Source organism: Pogona vitticeps, chromosome 1 (genome assembly GCF_051106095.1).
Source record: "Pogona vitticeps strain Pit_001003342236 chromosome 1, PviZW2.1, whole genome shotgun sequence".
In the NCBI taxonomy this organism is placed as follows: Eukaryota; Metazoa; Chordata; class Lepidosauria; order Squamata; family Agamidae; genus Pogona; species Pogona vitticeps.
The window spans coordinates 115,178,784-115,198,929 of record NC_135783.1 but is presented as its reverse complement, the minus strand read 5'-3'; the positions used below and the strand labels follow the sequence as shown (position 1 = coordinate 115,198,929).

The window sequence follows — 20,146 nt, the reverse complement described above, 5'->3', positions numbered from 1 at the left end:
TTCAAGGCAATTATATTTCATCAGCTCATGATCAAAGAGCTGGCAGTGATAACCATTTACCCCTGTGGGTTACTTGGTTTTTGTTTTGTGCTACTAAAGTCACCAGCTATATTTCTCATTTGCCCCCCTTTTAGGAGTCTGTCATGATTGTTGTCTTCGGTTTGGAATTTATCATACGCATCTGGTCTGCTGGGTGCTGTTGTCGATATCGTGGATGGCAAGGAAGACTGCGATTTGCAAGGAAACCATTCTGTGTAATAGGTACGTTTTCAGACATGGCTGTTAAACAACATTGTTATGTGAGCAGCAGTGTAGAAGCTCGTTTGCCATTGTTTTGATTTCAGGCCTCTTGTATTGTGATCTTGATGAGTTCCTCGGTTTTTGTATTATTCACTAAGGAAAGGGGGACATGGAGATTAATATGTAGATTTGGTTTGCTAGTTATCACAAGAAGTGCAGAAAACGTGTGAATGTGTTTCTGGTACATAATTTTTTAAACATTTACTAGACTGTCTGGTGATAGCAAACCTCACTGTACTTTTCATTATTTTCTCTTTGCCCTTATAAATGTCCTACAACGTATTTCAGGAACAAAACAGTTCTCAGTGTTAATGAGTTTTGTTTAAGTAAATGTGTCATTCCCCCCCCCCCTTTTAAAATAACTGCCGTGTTACAGTTTTCTCCACTGAGAGAACGGGTATAGCAATTAAAGAATTTCCTTACATGCTGTTTGTACGTGGTCTTCTTAAATGCCTCACACAAGAACTATCAGTGATTAATCAGCCACCTCCATAAATTTATGAGTAAACAGCATAAGGGGGCTCATGATTAGATGCTGGATATTTTAGCATTTATATTTTAACCATTCTCTATATAATTTGTTACAGTTTCTTACTGCAGTGTTATGCTGATATGTACATAGTAGGTATGCCATTGATTATGTGATTAAGGACAAATTAATTAGGTTAGCATTTTAAGATCACAGGAAAAAAATGATGAATTTGAACTTGAAGAAGGAGAAATAGAAAGGAGAAAAAGAGATTAGAGTGTGCCATCTCACCAGATAATAGTGTCACAGAAAGAGGGAGAGAGAAAAGAAAAAGAAGGATTGATTATAAAGGGAAATGATGAAAAGGAATTGGAGCAGAAAGAAGTAAAGGTGGAAGTTTGTCTGGTAGAAGACGGAAAGGGAAAGGAAGGGGAGGAGTTAACCTTACCAGTGTGGGAGGAGGATATAAAAGAGGAGGAGAAAAGGAGAGGTTTCAATATACCGTGGGAAGGAATAAGAAAGGAAGGAGAGTCTAGTTATGGAAAAACAAGGGAGTTATTGGAAGATTTTCCCAACTTAAGAGTGAGAGGATTGTTGTTACCTGAACCTGATCAGAAAGAAAAGAAGGTGACAATAACAGAAATGCAAGAATGGACAGTCGTGGTCTTCCCGCGAGGGCAAGGTCACTGGAGGAGGGTGATCAGACCTGATTCATAATTCAATCAACCACCGTGCGAGGGGGATTGGGCTCGGCATCCATGTTGCGGCACGATATGTGCAGTGAGGAGCGTTCTGCTGAGGAAGCCCATGGACAAAGAACGGTTCGGGCCAGCCCTATAATAGACTCTCCAAAGTCACCATTTGAATTCTTACCATCTCCTTATGAACAATTACCTAATCTGAGCTGTTTTGACCCTGTTGAAGTTGTTGTTGAATCCCTGAATGTTAAACCAAATAAACTTGTTAATCGTTCAAATGACTCTTCTTGGTTATTTCCTGCCAAAAAAGAGGAACTGCTCCAACCTTCAAATGAACCTAATCACAGATGGCTATTTATCCATCATCCTCAAAGAGGATTTGTGCAGGGGGGGAAAAAGAGGACACGGGGATAACTTCTGAAAATCAGGTCTCCACCAGAATGGGCCTAAGGGAAGACAGGCCATGAAAAGTGGGACCTTAACAAAGCCACGGTCTCTTTCTGTCACACACCGAGCATCCTTCTGGGATCAAATTTTAGAGAGCAGATTTGAAACTGGAAAGTACCTAGAGATAATTTTAAATGGGAGGACTGCTCAGAAGAAAAGAGGCTTTTGGCCACACTACATGGTGCTGTACTCAGTTTCTCGGGAGTAAGTCATATTAAACTCAATAGGACTTATTTCTGAGTAGACATGTGCAGGACTGCACTATCAGGCACCATTTGTTTTTCACCCTACTAGCAGTCTTAAGGCATTTTAGTTAACATTTTAAGCATCTGTGTTTCTGATCTCTAGGTGCCTAAAAACTCTTTCCACAAAGTACTCCAGTGTCAGACCGTGTACCAATTATACCCATATGAAACAAGGTCAGCATGGTCTGGCAGCTACTAAGCACCTTTGAGCCCAGATGGGCCTACTCCCTAAACATGTCTGTCTTGCACATGGTGGGACTTTGGATTGGGAACAGTGTTGGTGCTCATTTCTACCATCCATTGACCCTCTTATATGACCTCAAATGCATTACATGATCTGATGTCAACATTGGTTATTTCATTTGCAGCATTGTAAGATGATAACCATTTAACATGGAGCAGCTCTTGTGTTGACATGGCCCCCATTCAGAAATGCTGCTGCCCATCTCCACATCCTCTATCCCTCACCTCTCCTAAGAAGGCCTCCCAAGGTGCAGCATCACTTTTCTACAAGGTGGCACAGTTGTGCTTTGTGCAGCCCACCCACCATCTTAATCACCCCAACTGCAATGGCAAAGGATGCATTTGGGGCCCTTGCTAAGATGATGAGCACCTGATACAGTACACAGTGTTGGCTTGACTCACATTTACTACTGCTCTCGGGGGAAACGTTTAATTTTCATAGCAGCAAGTGTGCGTGAAAATATCATCACTACTGCCGTGGAGGGGTACTTTGGGCAACCCCAAAATCTAGAACTGGCTTAAAAAAACCTTCAAATTAATGCTGTGGAAGGATATAGAATTGAAGTCATCTATGTTTAGTGTATTTTTAAAAATGTGAATTATGAATGATAATCATTAGTTCCCCAAATATTTATACATCCAATTCAGAAAGTAACCCACCAGGGGTGTTCATGTGCAAGTGCCCCCTGAAATGGACTGGAAAGAACAAGAGAGGAAAGCAAGCCACGAGGATACTTCTCCCTGTACCATCGTGATCAGCACAAGACTGCCTCTGAAGAAAGAAGCAGCCCTAGGCAAACATGATCCAAGATATTTTGGTACCTGAATCAGAAATTCCAAATTGTTTCCCACAACAGTAAAAAAAACAGAATAATAAATTAACAGTGTGTTAAAACTACCCTATAGACACCCAGCCTTCTGCCTTATCTTACCATGAGCTGGAAATAGCAATCGGCAAGGGAGGAAAAAGAAAGGAAGTTGACACTGTGAAAACCACCAGTATCATACATTTTTTTTACCTAATGGTTCCTCTGAAAGAGGAAAGTCCCCGTGACAGAGCATTAAATCACGTGCATTTTTCACCATCACAATCAATTCAAAGAAGTAGGTTTGTGCTTCTCTTTTCTCCTTCTAAAGCGTTGCAGTCCTTAATCTCTTTTCGGGCCTTAACTTCTGTGTTTGAGATAAGACAGGTATACATTCCATCCCAGTGTCACTACATTGACAAACATCACACGATAGTGAGGGGGGAGAAACAAAAAATTGATCATCTGAGCAGCGGGCCACAAAGTGAGTTCTGCCAAGTAGTAGTCCCAGAACTTCTCTCTGAATTCTTTCAAACTTTCTGCCAGACTATGACCTTGAAGTAAGCCCATCATTGTGAAATACCAGCATCCAAAGAATGGAGCAAAGCCCTGATCAATTGCTACCTTTATGATGACAACTTTAACATGCTGAATTCCTTTTCTTGGGGTTATTTTGTCTACCCAGGAATACCAGTAATGTAGAAGTGGTCCCATGGTACATCCTGTAATAAACATGTGAACTGCACGATCAGTATCCCACTTCCGTGTTGGGTTTTTCCTTCTCTCCAAAGACTGCTGAATTACATCTGCAGTTCCAAGCAAAAAACCACTGCTCACTGTATTGGTAATTATTAGATTACGACCTCCAAAAAGCGGTGCATAGAAGCGTGCCAGTGCAGCCAACTGTCGTATAATACGCGCACGCATTTTGGTTTCCTGCTGTCTGAAATAAATGCTTGAAAGTGAGATAACTACGGTGAGGATATTTTCCTTGATCTTTCATCTTCTTCCTTTCCCAGACACAATGTTCTTTTTCAGGAACTACTACACTGTAGTTTTGTAGGGGTTATTTAAGTCTTGATGACTCATGGTGAAGACCAATGGGAAAAAAATACCCTTGGTTAAGAACATAAGATGAAGCACAGGAAATACATCATAATATTCCAGGGAGGAATTTTACTTGCACTTTATTATGATGTCATTGCTGAACCACAGCATCTTGCATTTACGTAATGTAGCAGAAAAATAAATCACATTTACTAAACAAATATGCATAAAGAGCTGCCCTTATACCACGTATGAGGCCCAATCCAGAGGAAGGAAAGAAGATCTCCTTCAACTTATCAAATGTAATGTGACTTAAATGTACATTGTCCTGGCTGCTGTTAAGTGCACTGTCTTCAATTTATAACAGCCATATTTATTAATGACCTTCAAAAAGTACTTGCCATTATCAGCCCTGCTTGAGACTTGTAAACTAAAGGCCATAACTACCTTTATTGAATCAATCCATCTCTTATCCGGTCGTCCTCCTTTTTTACCTACAGGACACCCTCATGCAGGGCACTTGTAGTTCTGGATTATATAGCTTAGCTATTCTAGAGTGTTGATAGTTCACCATTGTGTATATGTGTGTGCATTTTAATCATAACATCAGGCAGTTCCAAAATTATATATGTAGTGGTTTGGGGAGAAAGTTATGTTCAGTGCAAGTCTAAGGAATCCTTTTTATTTTGATCATTAAAGTCATAATCTGCAGAAAACTAGAGTAATCAAATTGGCCTCTTCTGCACTGTTATAGCAGATCATCATACACTACGTGCTAAGAGATGCGTTCTACAAATTCTCATTGAGCAGGTAATTCTCATTGAGCCACCAAAAAATTCTATTACTGTATTCTGTTGCACAGCAACAGTAGGAATCAATTTCCACACCCAGGTTATTACTTAAGATTATTGCGACATTTAAGCCATTTAATTTGGCTTAAATAAAGTTCTCTTGCATCTTGAACCAAAATTGCAAAAACTGGGGAAACTATGGTAGTCATATTTCCCATCTTAATAAACAATATTCTTGTATTGGCATGTGCACACTTGAAAACACAACAGCATTTCTGGCTAAAATAAAATCGTCTGCAAAAGTCAGAGAATGCCAGTTAATTTTAACTAGTAAGTGATGGTAATCATAAGGTGTCCAGTTTTAAACAAACAGATCCAGTTTAACAGAAAAATATTATGTGCAAAGAAGCTAAAAATACCTGTTTTATCAAGTTGTCATTTTAGAAGAAACAGCCATGTTAGTCTGTGCAAGCATATCAGGCAAATTTCAAAGATTCTGTTTCTTAATGTCTGACAAAGTGGACGTGTCCACAAAAGCGTATATTAAAATATAATAGTCTTTAAGGTGTCTTTGACTTTTTTTGTCTTGTTTTGTATCTTTGGATTTTGCCTGATGCATTTTATCAAGATGCAAGAGTCTGGATACTGCTTGGATGTGTTTTGTTAGTACAAGAACTGCTGGTTAACTCAGTGTAGTTTGCATGAATTACTTATCATACATGTTTCGTGTCATAGTAGAAACATCCAGGAAATGGACATATGAATTTTCAGTGATGCTACTGCACATAAATACGATGGAGGGGGGTGGACAAAACTGATACAATTCTTGAGTCGTGCTAAGGTTTCTTTATCACTCACTAATCCTGAACACAAGAAATGTCATCAATATATCACCACCACATGAGCAGCTTGTAAGTGGGCTTTTAAAGGATGACATGTTCAAGTTTGGACCAAAAATTTGGCTCCCTTGTTTGCCAAATCATGGTTCCATCCTTTCCCTATTCACTTGTGGGCAAGCTTGAACATGTCATTCTTAAGATGCCCACCTACAAGCTGCTTGCATGGCAAGGCATTTATAAAGGCCTTTTGTCATCTGGAACAATGGCAAAGAAAATTTGGAACAATTTAAGAATAATACCAATTACTTATCACATGATCAAATAAACTTGTAATGGAGCTATCAAAAATTATACTGGGCTTTCTTGCCATGTAAATAGCATACAGACAAAAGATAATGATATATTCTCTTCCTCAGAAGAGACTACAAATATAAGCAGCAGCATCTCCTCAGAGTAATGTTACTGGACCAAATTCAGCTTTTTGTCCCAAGTAGAGCAGAGTCTGTAGTTGCAATCTAGTAAGAAGTTACAACCAGAATAGAACTGTTGAATCAATGGAATTTACAGATAGGTTGACTCACCAAATCCCCACTGATTTAATGGGCTTATTCTAGTTGTGGCTGAATACTGGATTTCAGCCACTGAATCAATGGTACTTACACAAGTGTTCACTTGGCCAGCCTTGTGTATTTAAAGGGTCTACTTTAATGTATTTTGTCTTATTGTCCTGGCCCACTGAAATCAATGGCAGAGCCCCATGCAAATGGGCTTAGGTCGAAAATAAAGACTTCCCTTTGGGAAAAAAAGATTGAAATCATATACAACATGTAATGCAGCCTTTCCTGGATCTGCAGATTTCAGGAGAGCAGCTCAATGGCTACACAAATTGCTGTTTAGAACTTCTTGTGCCTCCATGACCTTTATGATGTGTAATTTCAGTTACTACTACTACTAGCAATTTTTAGTGAAGAGGAAGTGAAAGGGAGTAGATACGATTAGTGCTGTATAATAGACATTTTAATACTTGCATCGGTTCACAGCAGAAGAATGCATATCTTCTTCCAATTTTAAGTAACTACACTTCTAGAGATAATGCTGCAATTGACTGCAGTGGCTGACCTCTTATTGTGTCAAATTGCTCATACAGTGGACCCTCTACTTACAGAATTAATCCATATTGGAACAGTGGCTGCAGGTCGAAAAGTCTGTAGGTCAAGTCTCCATTGACCTACAATGCATTGAAAACCGATTAATGCCATAACTGGCCATTTTTGTTCCATTTTTGTTCCATTTTGATTTTTTTCTGGTCTGTAGGTTGATTCTCCGGCTGCAGGTTGAACCTAAATTTTGCAGCCAGAGAAGTCTGTAACTCAAAAAGTCTGTAAGTCGAGGGTCCATTGTACAATAAACCCAAGTGATTTGATATTTACAGTGCTGAGATATCCAAGATCTTGATATGTACCGTGGCTGCAGGATGTAATCATGCCTTGCTAGAACGCTAATTGGCAGAATTTAATAGAATCTTTACCAATGTATCTAAGCTAATGACTGAGTCTCAATTAAACCCATAAATTTGATTTTAAAATATCCGTGTACATGTGCATAAAAACAACTCACTGTTTGTTACAACTCATTGGCCATGATTCAGTTGTTCATATGTGGTCACTAAGTCGTTCATATGCTGTCACTAACTGCACCTAATTGACAAGTTGCTAGGGTGGGGTCTCAGACACGCATCTAAACCCCTGATTAAGTAGCCACAATTAACTGTAGCAAGTTATGCAGACGTTAGGCAAACAGTATCATTCCAGCCACAGCCTTTCAAAACAACACAAGGAATTGTGGTAGCAGTGTTATTCTTGAAAATCCCTTTATTCTTTGCAGTATATGAAGGAATCCTGGATTGGATCACTAAGGGTTGTCATTTTGACCCCACAAATCTGGCACATACATCTCAGATGAGGGTTAGAGTGTACTTGCCTTGAACTGTAGAGAATGCCAGGACTGATGGTTGGAAAAGGAAATAATCTTGCATATTCTTGCAAGTTACTTGAAGAATTAGAAAATGGGGCTTTTCTTTTGACAGGGCCTAGCACTGGTTAAAGCAACATAAGATTTTTTTTTCATTTTTCAAATTTATAGGAACATCTTTATTCTTTTGACTCACTTGCTTTTCATATTTGTAACCTTCTCGGTTTCTACCAACATTTAATTTTGCCTGAAGCATCATCTCTTATTTGTCATAGCACTGACTCTAGTTCTTGTTGCTTCTCAAGGAAATAACTTTCCTTGTATATTAGGCTAAATACAGTCTTGGCTCCAACTAGAAAATAAGCGTTGAATTAATTGACCTTATGTTAGGTAAAGGTAAAGGTTCCCTCTGACATTTTTAGTCCAGTCGTGTCTGACTCTAGGGCAGTGGTTCTTAACCTTTTTGAAAGAAACGCCCCCTTCAGCCATTGAGGAAGTTATCATCGCCCCCCTCCCCACAGCTATAATATCCTATTTATTTATTTATTTATTTATTTATTTATTTATTTATTCATTCATTCATTCATTCATTCATTCATTCATTCATTTATTAAAGGCACTTAAGTTCAATGACTGAATTCAACTCCTTAAATTCAAGGAGAAAGAGGAGCGGCTGACTTTCTGCAGTGCATTTGCGATCCCACTCAAAGAGATGCTGCGCCACCCCAAACCATCCCGTTTCTCTCTGCGCTTCCCTTGCAACGGGCAGGAAGGTGGGTGGGAAGGCAGGACGGACAAATGGGGCTCGTCTCTCCCTCCCCGCCTGGGTGCGAGGCAGAGCATCACTGGGCGAGGACGGGGACCCAAGAGACCCTTTCCTTCCACCCAATCCACATTCAGTGCTCCCCTAAGTGAGAAAGGCGAGATGTGGCAGGCAGGAAGAGTGGGATCGTCTGGCGGTGGCAGCACTGGATCCACTGCTAGCACCCTGGTTGCAGCTACCTTCACAGGTTTGGCTTGCTCCAGCGCCCCCCTACCGCCCCCTTCTGCTCCATCACCCCCATGCCGCCCCTTTTCGTTCTACCGCCCCTCTGAAAAATGAAATCGCCCCCTGGGGGGCATTATCGCCCACGTTAAGAACCACTGCTCTAGGGGACAGTGCTCATCCTGTTTTCAAGCCATAGAGCCAGAGCTTGTCCGAAGACAGTTTCCATGGTCACGTGGCCAGCGTGACTAGGGAACGCTGTTTTACCTTCCCACCGAGGTGGTACCTATTTATCTACTCGCATTTGCATGCTTTCGAACTCCTAGGCTGGCGAGGAGCTGGGACAAAGCGACGGGAGCTCACTCCGTTGTGTGGATGTGATCTTACGACTGCTGGTCTTCTGACCCTGCAGCACACAAAGGCTTCTGCGGTTTAGCCCGCAGTGCCACCACTTCCCCTTGACCTTATGTTACCTCTTAATAAGAAGCCCTACTTATTTCACTAGATCTAGTCTAGATCTGCTTTTGGGGCTACAGTACTACTATTGGATTTAGCCCACTGTTACAAAAATAAAATTCAGTGTACTATTTTGTGTGGTTTACAAAAATAAGGAATAAAATTTGAAAATGTCCTTAATACATGAACAACCATTTCCTTCACTGGTGCCTGTGTGCCTTCCCTGTATCACTTTGTATATTTTGTCAGACATAAAATGTATGAAGGATTTTATCACTTCTAAACCTGCAATGGTAATCATAAGAGAATTGGTGTATTGTTGTTTGTTGTTTAGTCATTAAGTCTTGTCCGACTCTTCATGACCCCATGGACCAGAGCACGCCAGGGCCTCCTGTCTTCCACTGCCTCCCGGAATTTGGTCAAATTCATGTTGGTAGCTTCGATGACACTGTCCAGTCATCCCGTCCTCTGTCGTCCCCTTCTCCTCTTGCCTTCACTTTTTCCCAACATCAGGGTCTTTTCCAGGGAGTCTTCTCATGAGATGGCCAAAGTATTGGAGCCTCAGCTTCAGGATCTGTCCTTCCAGTGAGCACTCGGGATTGATTTCCGTCAGAATAGATAGGTTTGTTCTCCTTGCAGTCCAGGGGACTCTCAAGAGCCTCCTCCAGCACCACAATTCAAAAGCATCAATTCTTTGGTGGTCCGCATTCTTTATAGCTTTGACTATAAAGCTATACAGAAAAACCTTTGTCGGCAAGGTGATGTCTCTGCTTTTTAAGATGCTGTCTTGGTTTGTCATTGCTTTCCTCCCAAGAAGCAGGTGTCTCTTAATTTCATGGCTGCTGTCACCATCTGCTGTGATCATAGAGCCCAAGAAAGTAAAATCTGTCACTGCTTCCATATCTTTCCCCTCTATTTCCCAGGAGGTGATGGGGTCAGTGGTCATGATCTTAGTTTTTTTGATGTTGAGCTTCAGACATTTTTGTGCTCTCCTCTTTCACCCTCATTAAGAGGTTCTTTAATTCCTCCTCACTTTCTGCCATTGGAGTGGTATCATCTGCATATCTGAGTTTGTTGATATTTCTTCCAGAAATCTTAATTCCAGTTTGGGATTCCGCCAGTCCAGCCTTTCGCATGATGTATTCTCCATATGAGTTAAATAAGCAGGGAGCCAAAATACAGCTTTGTCATACTCCTTTCCTAATTTTGAACCAATCAGTTGTTCCATATCCAGTTCTAACTGTTGCTTCCTGTCCCACATATAGATTTATCAGGAGATAAATAAGGTGGTCAGGCAGGCACTCCCATTTCTTTAAGAACTTGCCATAGTTTGCTGTGGTCCACACAGTGAAAGGCTTTTGCATAGTCAATGAAGCAGAAGTAGATGTTTTTCTGGAACTCTCTGGCTTTCTCCATAATCCAGCGCATGTTAGCAATTTAGTCTCTAGTTCCTCTGCCCCTTCGAAATTCAGCTTGTACTTCTGGAAGTTCTCGGTGCACATACTGCTGAAGCCCACCTTGGAGGATTTTGAGCATAACCTTCCTAGCGTGTGCAAATTAGTGTAATTGTACGGTTGTTGGAGCATTCTTTGGCACTGCCTTTCTTTGGGATTGAGATGTAGATTGATCTTTTCCAATCCTCCAGCCACTGCTGAGTTTTCCAAACCTGTGTCATCTTTTTAGATTTTAAACAGTTTGATTGGAATGCCATCACCTCCACTGGCCTTGTTGTTAGCCATGCTTTCTAAGGCCCACTTGACATCACTCTCCAGGATGTCTGGCTCAAGGTCAGCAACTACACTGTCTGGGTTGTCCGGGACATCCAAATCTTTCTGGTATAATTCCTCTGTGTATTCTTGCCACCTCTTCTTGATGTCTTCTGCTTCTGTGAGGTCTCTATTTTTGTCCTTTATCATGTCCATCTTTGTACAAAATGTTCCTTTAATATCTCAGTTTTTTAAAACAGATCTCTGGTTTTTCCCTTTCTATTATTTTCCTCTATTTCTTTGCACTGTTCATTTAAGAAGTCCCTCTTGTCTCTCCTTGCTATTCTTTGGAAGTCTGCATTCAATTTTCTGTAACTTTCCCTATCTCTGTTGCATTTTGTTTCCCATCTATTCTCTGCTATTTGTAAGGCCTTGTTGGACAGCCACTTTGCTTTCTTGCATTTCCTTTTCTTTCTTATGGTTTTTGTTACAAGCCTCCATCCATAGTTCTTCTGGCACTCTGTCCACCAAATCGAGTTCCTTAAATCTGTTCTTCACTTCCACTGTGTATTCATAAGGGATTTCGTTTAGATTATACCTGAGTAGCCCAGTGGTTTTTCCTACTTTCTTCAGTTTAAGCTTGGTTTTGCTATAAGAAGCTGATGATCAAAGCCACAATTGGCTCCAGGTCTTGTTTTTGCTGACTATATAAAGCTTCTCCATCTTTGGCTACAAAGAATATAATCAATCTGATTTCGGTATTGCCCATCTGGTGATGTCCATGTGTAGAGTCCTCTCTCATGTTGTTGGAAAAGAATCCTTGTGATGAACAGCTTGTTCTCTTGACAAAACTCTATTAGACTTTGCCCTGCTTCGTTCTGAACTCCAAGGCCAAACTTTCCTGTTGTTCCTTTTATCTCTTGACTCCCTACTTTAGCATTCCAGTCCCTTTAATAATGACAAGAACAATTTCTTTGGTATCAGTTCTGGAAGGTGTTGTAAGTCTTCATAGAACTGGTCAGTTTCAGCCTCTTCAGCATTGGTGATTAGTGGATAAACTTGGATTGCTGTGATGTTGAAAGGTCTGCCTTGGATTCGTATTGAAACCATTCTATCATTTTTGAAATTGTATCCCAGTACAGCTTTCCCCACTCTTTTGTTGACTATGAGGGTTACTCCATTTCTTCTACGGTATTCTTGCCCACAATAGTAGATATGATAATCGTCTGAATTGAATTCACCCATTCCCATCCATTTTACTTTACTGACACCCAGGATGTCAATGTTTATTCTTGCCATCTCCTGTTAGATCACATCCAGCTTACCACGATTCATAGATCTTACATTCCAGGTTCCTATGCAGTATTTTTCTTTGCAGCATTGGACTTTCCTTTCACTTCCATGCACATCCGCAGCTGAGCGTCCTTTCGGCTTTGGCCCAACCTCTTCATTAGCTCTGGAGCTACTTGTCCTTGTCCTCCACTCTTCCTCAGTAGCATGTTGAACGCCTTCCGACCTGAGGGGCTCATCTTCCAGTGTCATATCTTTTAGTCTTTTGTTTCTTTTCATGAAGTTTTCTTGGCAAAGATACTGGAGTGGCTTGCCAGTTTCTGCTCCAGGTGGATCGCGTTTAATCAGAACTCTCCACTATGTCCTGTCCATCTTGGGTGTCCCTGCACGACATAGCCCATAGCTTTTCTGATTTACTCAAGCCCTTTCGCCATGACAAGGCAGCAATCCATACGGGGTGATGTATTGTAGACCATCTTAACATACAAAACCGCCAGCAGACAATTAAATGCTACTGAACTGTTGTTAGCTAGTATGTCTACAGTGATCTATTTTATAATGTGTTTCTTTCAGACATTATTGTTCTCGTCGCTTCAATAGCAGTTGTTTCTGCAAAAACTCAGGGTAACATTTTTGCAACATCAGCACTCAGGAGTCTCCGTTTCCTGCAGATCCTTCGTATGGTGCGCATGGACAGAAGAGGAGGAACTTGGAAATTGTTAGGTTCGGTGGTCTATGCACATAGCAAGGTAAGAGTTTGTCCTCATTGTGCATTTTTCTGAATTTCTTCTATGTGATTCAAGTCTCTATTTCATGTGAAGATGGGAATTCTAGAATTCACATGAAGAAATAAAATCTCTTGTTTTGTTAATCTTCAGTCTATCACAACTGTGCTTTGCCTGTTTGTACATACAAAAGTGCCTACGTCAAAATATGGAGTAGTTCCTAAGGCCAGAATGCAAATGGCCACCCAACTAATTCTACATGCCCAGAAGGCCTTATGTTTTTATGAGCAGCAGACCCTCTGCAATATGGAAAAAACTTTTTGGAAGTATACCACTTTTTAAAATAAGTGTGTGATATGCCATAGCGTGGAGATTTGCTGTTCAAAGAAACTTTCATAAATGCAGCCTCTTGGGTGTACCTAAAGCAGCAGTTTAAGGCATGCAGCATGAAAGCATACACTCTGTACCTAGAGAGAATTTGTGTGTGCAATGAACTTTTCATATGGAAGTAATAGGACTGATAGAATATAGCACTGTAAATAGTCCAACAAATGTATCAATACAGATATCAGAATACATGCTTCTTTGTAATTCTGTCTTATTTGTCCTACAGGAATTAATCACAGCCTGGTATATAGGATTTTTAGTACTCATTTTTTCATCTTTCCTTGTCTATTTGGTTGAAAAAGATACAAATACCCAGTTTTCTACATATGCAGATGCTCTGTGGTGGGGCACAGTAAGTACAAAATCAACTGAATTACATGATTTGTATTATGGAATATTTAACATTCATATTAAGAATAGCATTTGATGATGATCCCTTTTGGTTTTTATCTTGATCACTGCTGTCCTTACATGTCATCAAATAGCTTCTGACTTATGCTAATCTTGTGAAATAGTGACATCCAAAAGGTGCTGTCATTAATCACTTTGCTCAGCCCTTTACAAATTAAAGGCTATGGCTTCCTTTACTATGTATCTCATGTCAGGTGTTCCTCTATTCCTACTGACTTCCATTTTTTCTAACATTATTGTCTTTTCCATTGTCTTCTCATGACATATTTAAATTAAGACAGCCAAAGTATATTAATTTTTCCTTCAAGTGCAAGAACCCATTTATTCGTCTTCCTGGGTGTCTATGGTATCCATAAACCTCTCCTCCAAGACCACATTTCAAATGAGTTGATTTTTCCCCTGTTATTGCCCAGCTTCCACATCTGTTCAAAGTAATCAGAATTATCACAGTATGTATGATCTTGGTCTTGGTCTCTAGAGGTACATCTTTATACTTGGAGTTCTCTTCTAGTCCCTTCATAGCTACCCTTTCCAGGTCTAGTTTTCTTCTGGTTTCCTGACTGCTATCTTCATTTGGATTTATGACTGGACCAAGGTATAGAAAAACTTTTAACAACTGCAGTTTCTTCACTGTCAACATTAAAGTTATATAATCCACTTCTTGTCATGACTGTTGTCTTCTTGAAGTTCAGTTGTAATCTTGTTTTTGCAAGAAGTCTTCTGTAACCCTCACCAGCAGTCATTTCAAGACATTGCTATTTTCTCCCAGTAATTTGCTGTCATCTTTAAGTCTTAAATTATTGATGTTCCTTCCTCCTATTTTCACTCTCCTTCTTCTGAATTTTATCTAGCTTTCTATATGATATGTTCTCAGAAGTGGTTTTTCAGTTCCTCCCACTGATGGTGCTCCAGAACCACAAAGTTTTTCAAGGTAGCACTGGTTGGCTTCACTTCTAGGAAGCATAGTGTGGAAGCAAACAACTGGCCTCTGGCTCTGGAATTAGTAGCACCAACCCACTGAGCTATTTAGCCAGCTTTCATTTTTGTAGGAGATAAAAAAACTTGAAACTCTAACTGCATTGAGTATTCTAAGCAATTGTATTCTCAATGGCTCCGAATGACCTGTGCTCTTATTAGCAATAGATAATTCTAACCAAGGCTTTATGAAAACAGATAAACATAGTATCCAGACAAGGAGCTGGCAAGTTATAAGAGGAAGAATGAAGGTATGAACCTTCTGGAGACATGTCTTAAACCAGGACATTAAGGACTGAATTCTGGCCCTATATGATGTGGGTACATGCAGTTGTCATGACCTCTGACCCAAGAATTCCACAGTACCCCAAGGAAGACTTTGAGAAGGAGGAGGAGATTCTTTAGGCTGTACTGTACAAGTGAGAACTTGCAGTGCCTCCTCCAATTTTTCCCCTGCTTAAATTTATAGTCCTATCCCTGTCTTCTTGTCCAGGAAATGGTTCCACAGCAATTCTGTCTCCAACCTTGCAGTCAACAGCAAATACTGAACCAGGCGAGGGTCCGGTAAAAAGCCAAATCTTCCAGCAAGATAGGAGGTATTATGGTACAGGCCTAGTCCACCTACATATGGCTTCATAAATCTTGAGCATCTAACCATAGTTCAGCCAGCAGCCAGGCTATGTCTACGCCGGTCTTTTGCTTTAAGAGACTTGATTTTACTTGCCTTGCCTGTACATACACTAACTTAATTGGACTTGGCACTGCCTGATTTGACCTGTCCAGAAGACGCTGGTTCTGCTTCTGTTTTCCCTGTGAGCTTCAGAATCCAGAGGATTAAATTGGCTCAACTAGATCTTAAGAAAACCGACTTCAAACGCTGCTGGTTAGTCTGAGGGCCAAACTACTTGTTTGACATTAAATACAAGGTCTTTTTCCCCCTGATAGAAACAGTCAGTGTGGGAGACCCAATCCAGATTCTGACCTTCGTGTTAAAGGAGGTCCTGCATGAAAATACTTGTAAGGGGAGCTTCTGTTTGCTTTGTTGGGAGCATTTTCCCCATTGCAAACAGCAGGCATAAAGAGGCAGTCTAGTTTGAGATGGTGGTGGTGGGAGGATTCCCAGCATTAGGAAACATCAGCTTGCACGAGGAGGTTGTCATTGTTGAAATCTTGTATCCATCAGATAGAACTTTCTAGTCCGACTCATTTTATCTCACAGAATTGTACATAATGAAGTGTTAGCAATGTCCTAAACAGGAGACTGTCTCTGTGACATCCGGAGAGGTGATATAATCATCATAGATAGGAGAGCTTAGGTCACGTTAGCATTCACTGAATTAAGTGCTGGTATTTTGAAACACTGACATATGGTGGTCCGTCATGAGTTTTATATGGATATAAATTGTAATCTCTCTTTTGTGTGTTATTAATTAAGTATTAGATTTCAGAAGCAATTATTTTTGCTAATTAGAGGGATCATTTTAAATAAAAAGTGCACTAATGATATCACTTAGCACATTTGATTAATTCCGAACTGTTTGTTTAATTAAGTGTTAATTCTAATATAATGCAATAAATTTAGCTCCATTAAATAGAGTATCTAGGCAATTGAGTCTTTTGGTATTACCTTAATTAAGATGCACAAATCCAATTCTGTTCAGAGATACTGCAATTACTGATAATCATAACAAAAAGAACAGTTTAAAATAGAAACATAGTAATCTGCTTTATATCATGTCAGGCTATTTTTTTTTCATCTAGCTTATTTCTCTGATGGGCAACAGTTCTTCACAGTTTCAGGCTAAGGTCTTTCCTACCATCTGATGCCTGATCTTTTAGAAACTAGATTAGTCAGCGTATGAATTGTAGGGATACTGAAGCTTAAGCATATGCTGAACAATTCAGCTTTAGACTTTGCATCAGAAAAAGCCTGCCCTCACATATAAAAGCTACTAATCTGCTGCCTAAATGCAGAGTGGAAGGGAAATTGCACAAGTGTCCCCTTCCCCACTTAAGCTCTGTTGTGTGGCGACTTGCGTGACTGCTCTTGGTTCAAGAATGGCCATACAGCAAGGAATTTGCAGGAGTGGGTGGGAATACTTGTGCCATTTTCTGTGCATCACAGAAATTCACTTATTCAGTTTTCCATTGGTAAATTATGAAGAATGTTTTAAAAATGAGGGTGCTGTTCCTTCCATACTTGTGTCTGTTTTCATTACAACAGCTTCATCTGGCATTCTACATAAAGCAGGTAAGGCCACCTGTACTGTGTTGTTCCATTGGCCTTTATAATCTTTTCTAACACTAATTTACAACAGCAACTTTGAACTGCGGCCATTTCCTCAACTGAGGCATGAGGGTCAGACCTTCCTTCTCAGCTACTGAGTACAAAAGTTCTTGTCACTATTAATATCCCTGTGGTTTTTTCTCCTTTTAATAGCTATCAAATAGTTGTGGTCTAGTTTTACATTTACTTCTACACATATATTGACAGATACATGTTGTGGAAAATACATCAATCAGGTTGTCTTAAACTTCCGAGTAAAGAATAATGTTTAATACAGTATTTATAGCGCACCATCAGAGTAGAAGGCGTTTTATCGAAAATATGCAAAGAACATGCCCTTGTTTCTGAAGAACTGAAATGTGGAGTTTATAACCTAAATTTCTTCTGAGTACAGCAACTGCTAGTGTTCTGTTGGGAAATGGGCTTGTGAAGAGTTGACATCTACTTGTTAAAAAAAAATCATCCTGTAGCACTGCGATTCAAAGGGAGTGTGGAATTTCTGATATACTTACAGACACAACATTTGTTTTCAAGGCTTCAGAAACTGTTGAACATGTGAACAGACGGGCTGTGTTTATTCCTTGAAAGAGATGGGCTGTTGTTTCTTCTAAGGCAGTGGCTCCCAAATTTGGGTCCCCAGAAGGAAAATTGTGGTGCCAATCTCAGGCAGTGGCCCTTCTTCACCTCTGTGAAATAAAAACATTCAAAATTTCTTCCATAGGGTATCATCTGGCAACATGCAGTTCTGAATCTTTCCTACCATTCCTTATAAGTGACAGTGATGAGCTCGTGTTTTTATTATATCTGTTGTCAGACTATTACTGGTTAATGTGCCTAAGAAAATGTATTTTCTTCACAAAGATTATTGACTTACCTTATATAGACATTGTACAGTGCTTTTGTAAAACTCGAGTGAGGTCTTTCCAGGTCATCTTTGCTTCTCGGTTCTCATTTCAGTTCCTGAAAATGAAAATACATTTTGATTATTCCACTTAGAATTGTTTAGATTTCCAGATTAATTCCAACAGCAACCTCAAGGTTCATATTGCAGTTGTCTTAATGGAATCTGATTCTGTTACTTAAGCAAAAGGCATGCAACATTAACGTATTTTCTGGTTTAAAAACAGTTGGTTGAAGGAATGAAAACATGAGTAGCTGGGATTTTATTCCCCAAGTCCTGTGAGCCTGTACTGTATGTCTCACCTAAGGATGGAGGTGTCTGTAAGCAATAGCTAGATTTTATATTTTCAAACATGTGGCGTTTGTTAACTTTCTTCTTCTTCTTCTTCTCCTTCTTCTTCTTGGTGTAGCTAATCCTCCCCTACTTTTCATGTTACTGTTACCTTGCCTGATGAAGAATTTTAGAGGACTCAAAAGCTTTTATATTATTTTGTGATTTCAGTGGACCTAATAAAATATATTTCTTGACTATGAATTTCAAATATACAAGTGAGGAAATTATTTGGCAGAAGGGGAGTTGCTACTTCAATACTCACACATTCTTCTATTTAAAACACTCTGCCACCTCCACTCATTTCTCTCACCAGTAGGCTTACATTGGTCAAAATCCTATTGCTCAGTATAATCAGTTACACTAGAATAGGCCCATACAATCAATGGGATTTAGTGAGTTAATTCCTCCATTAGTTCCATTGATTCAAATAGGCCTACCGTAACTACAGTTTACTAGGCTGAAGAAAGTCACAGTTTGAGTAAGCCCATTTGAATTAATGGAACTTAGGAAGGAGCTGACTTACAAAAACCCCAGTGATTAATTGTTCCTACTCGTCCAATTTACTATGCTAAGCAACATGATTTTGGCCATTCTGTTCCAAAACTTGGTTGAGAAAAATATCTGTGTTTTTTTTTATAAAAAAAAATTAAAGTGCATTTGAAAGTGGTCTGACAATTAGTGGTTCTGTATAGAGCCAGTTTTGTGGGTTATATGGTTGCTTCTTCCTCTAGGGCTAGCGGGATGGGTTATTGTAGGGCAGACAGCCTTTCTACACTTGACAGTTTTCAGATGTGCTTGCCAAGCTAACAACTGAGTCATGGGATTGTAGACCATCTGGCAAAAAATGCCAGACTAGCAAAAGCATTTTAAAAAAACATGGAGAATATCAGATAACAAACTATATGTCTTTCTCTGTAAATACCATTACTTGTTTCAAAACTACTGATTTAATTAGCAAATTAATAGCACTAAATTGGTTAATTAAAAAGTTTAGCTTTTACTGTTAACAGCAACAGGTTAATCTTCCCAATGTCTGCCAGATAACCTCAATAAATTAATTTTCAAACCTAACATTCCAGACTAAGAATTTCTCTTTCTGAACAGTACTCAGGAGTCTCTTAATGTTAAAATTAAAATTATTGATACCCGCACTTTCTAATTTTTGCTCACATTAATTCTCATTGCTTCATTTCAGATCACATTGACAACAATTGGTTATGGAGATAAAACTCCTCTTACTTGGCTTGGAAGGCTGCTTTCTGCAGGATTTGCATTGCTTGGCATTTCTTTCTTTGCATTACCTGCTGTGAGTACCTTTATAATTATATATAAGTATAAAGAATCTCACTCAAGGCTACTAACATTGTGAGGGGAAAAATACAAGCTGGTTAGGATAATATCATTGTAACAACTGAGTCTATATCTTCTGTTATGACTCATCCGCAATGAACGGTTTCTTTCAAAAAGTCAAACTGCTTTGAAAACTCATTTACGTCCTATGAGAAATACCTACCTCACATGTACAAAAGTACAGTGGTGCCTCGCTTAGCAATTGCTTCGTTTAACGATGTAATCACTTAACAATTAGTTTTCTGGAGCGATCTTGCGCTCCGTTTAACTATGTTTCCTATGGGCGATTTTCGCATAGCTTTGTTTGGGACCTTGCTTCGCATAGCGATGACAGTTTGGGCCCCCCTGTTTCGCTTAACGATGGTTTTGACAGCCTCGTGTTGGCTGTCTTTTAAATGTTTAAAAATGTTTTTAAAAGGTTTAGAATGCTTGAAATCATAAGTGCACTTAATAAACCCTTTGTTAAACTAATTTGACTTTGTTC

At 39.6% G+C, this 20,146-nt stretch overlaps 1 protein-coding gene, 1 long non-coding RNA gene and 1 pseudogene across 3 annotated transcripts in view; 1 reads left to right on the top strand and 2 right to left on the bottom strand.

Moving 5' to 3' along the window:
- Positions 1-20,146, top strand: part of KCNQ5 (potassium voltage-gated channel subfamily Q member 5) — a 399,647-nt gene that overhangs the window by 325,924 nt on the left and 53,577 nt on the right. Inside the window, exons 3-6 of the mRNA XM_020785853.3 lie at positions 135-261; positions 12,867-13,042; positions 13,632-13,757; positions 19,508-19,618. Of these exons, the coding sequence (XP_020641512.3) occupies positions 135-261; positions 12,867-13,042; positions 13,632-13,757; positions 19,508-19,618 (540 nt within the window). The remainder of the gene's footprint in view (positions 1-134; positions 262-12,866; positions 13,043-13,631; positions 13,758-19,507; positions 19,619-20,146) is intronic.
- LOC144586862 (mpv17-like protein 2 pseudogene) lies at positions 19-12,871 on the bottom strand (annotated as a pseudogene). The gene has a single exon (XR_013541932.1). The product of XR_013541932.1 is annotated as a mpv17-like protein 2 pseudogene (transcript).
- LOC144586877 (uncharacterized) lies at positions 13,692-18,035 on the bottom strand. The gene is made up of 2 exons (XR_013541949.1): positions 17,953-18,035; positions 13,692-17,764 (listed from the first exon to the last, which is right to left on the bottom strand). It is a non-coding gene; the product is annotated as an uncharacterized LOC144586877 (long non-coding RNA).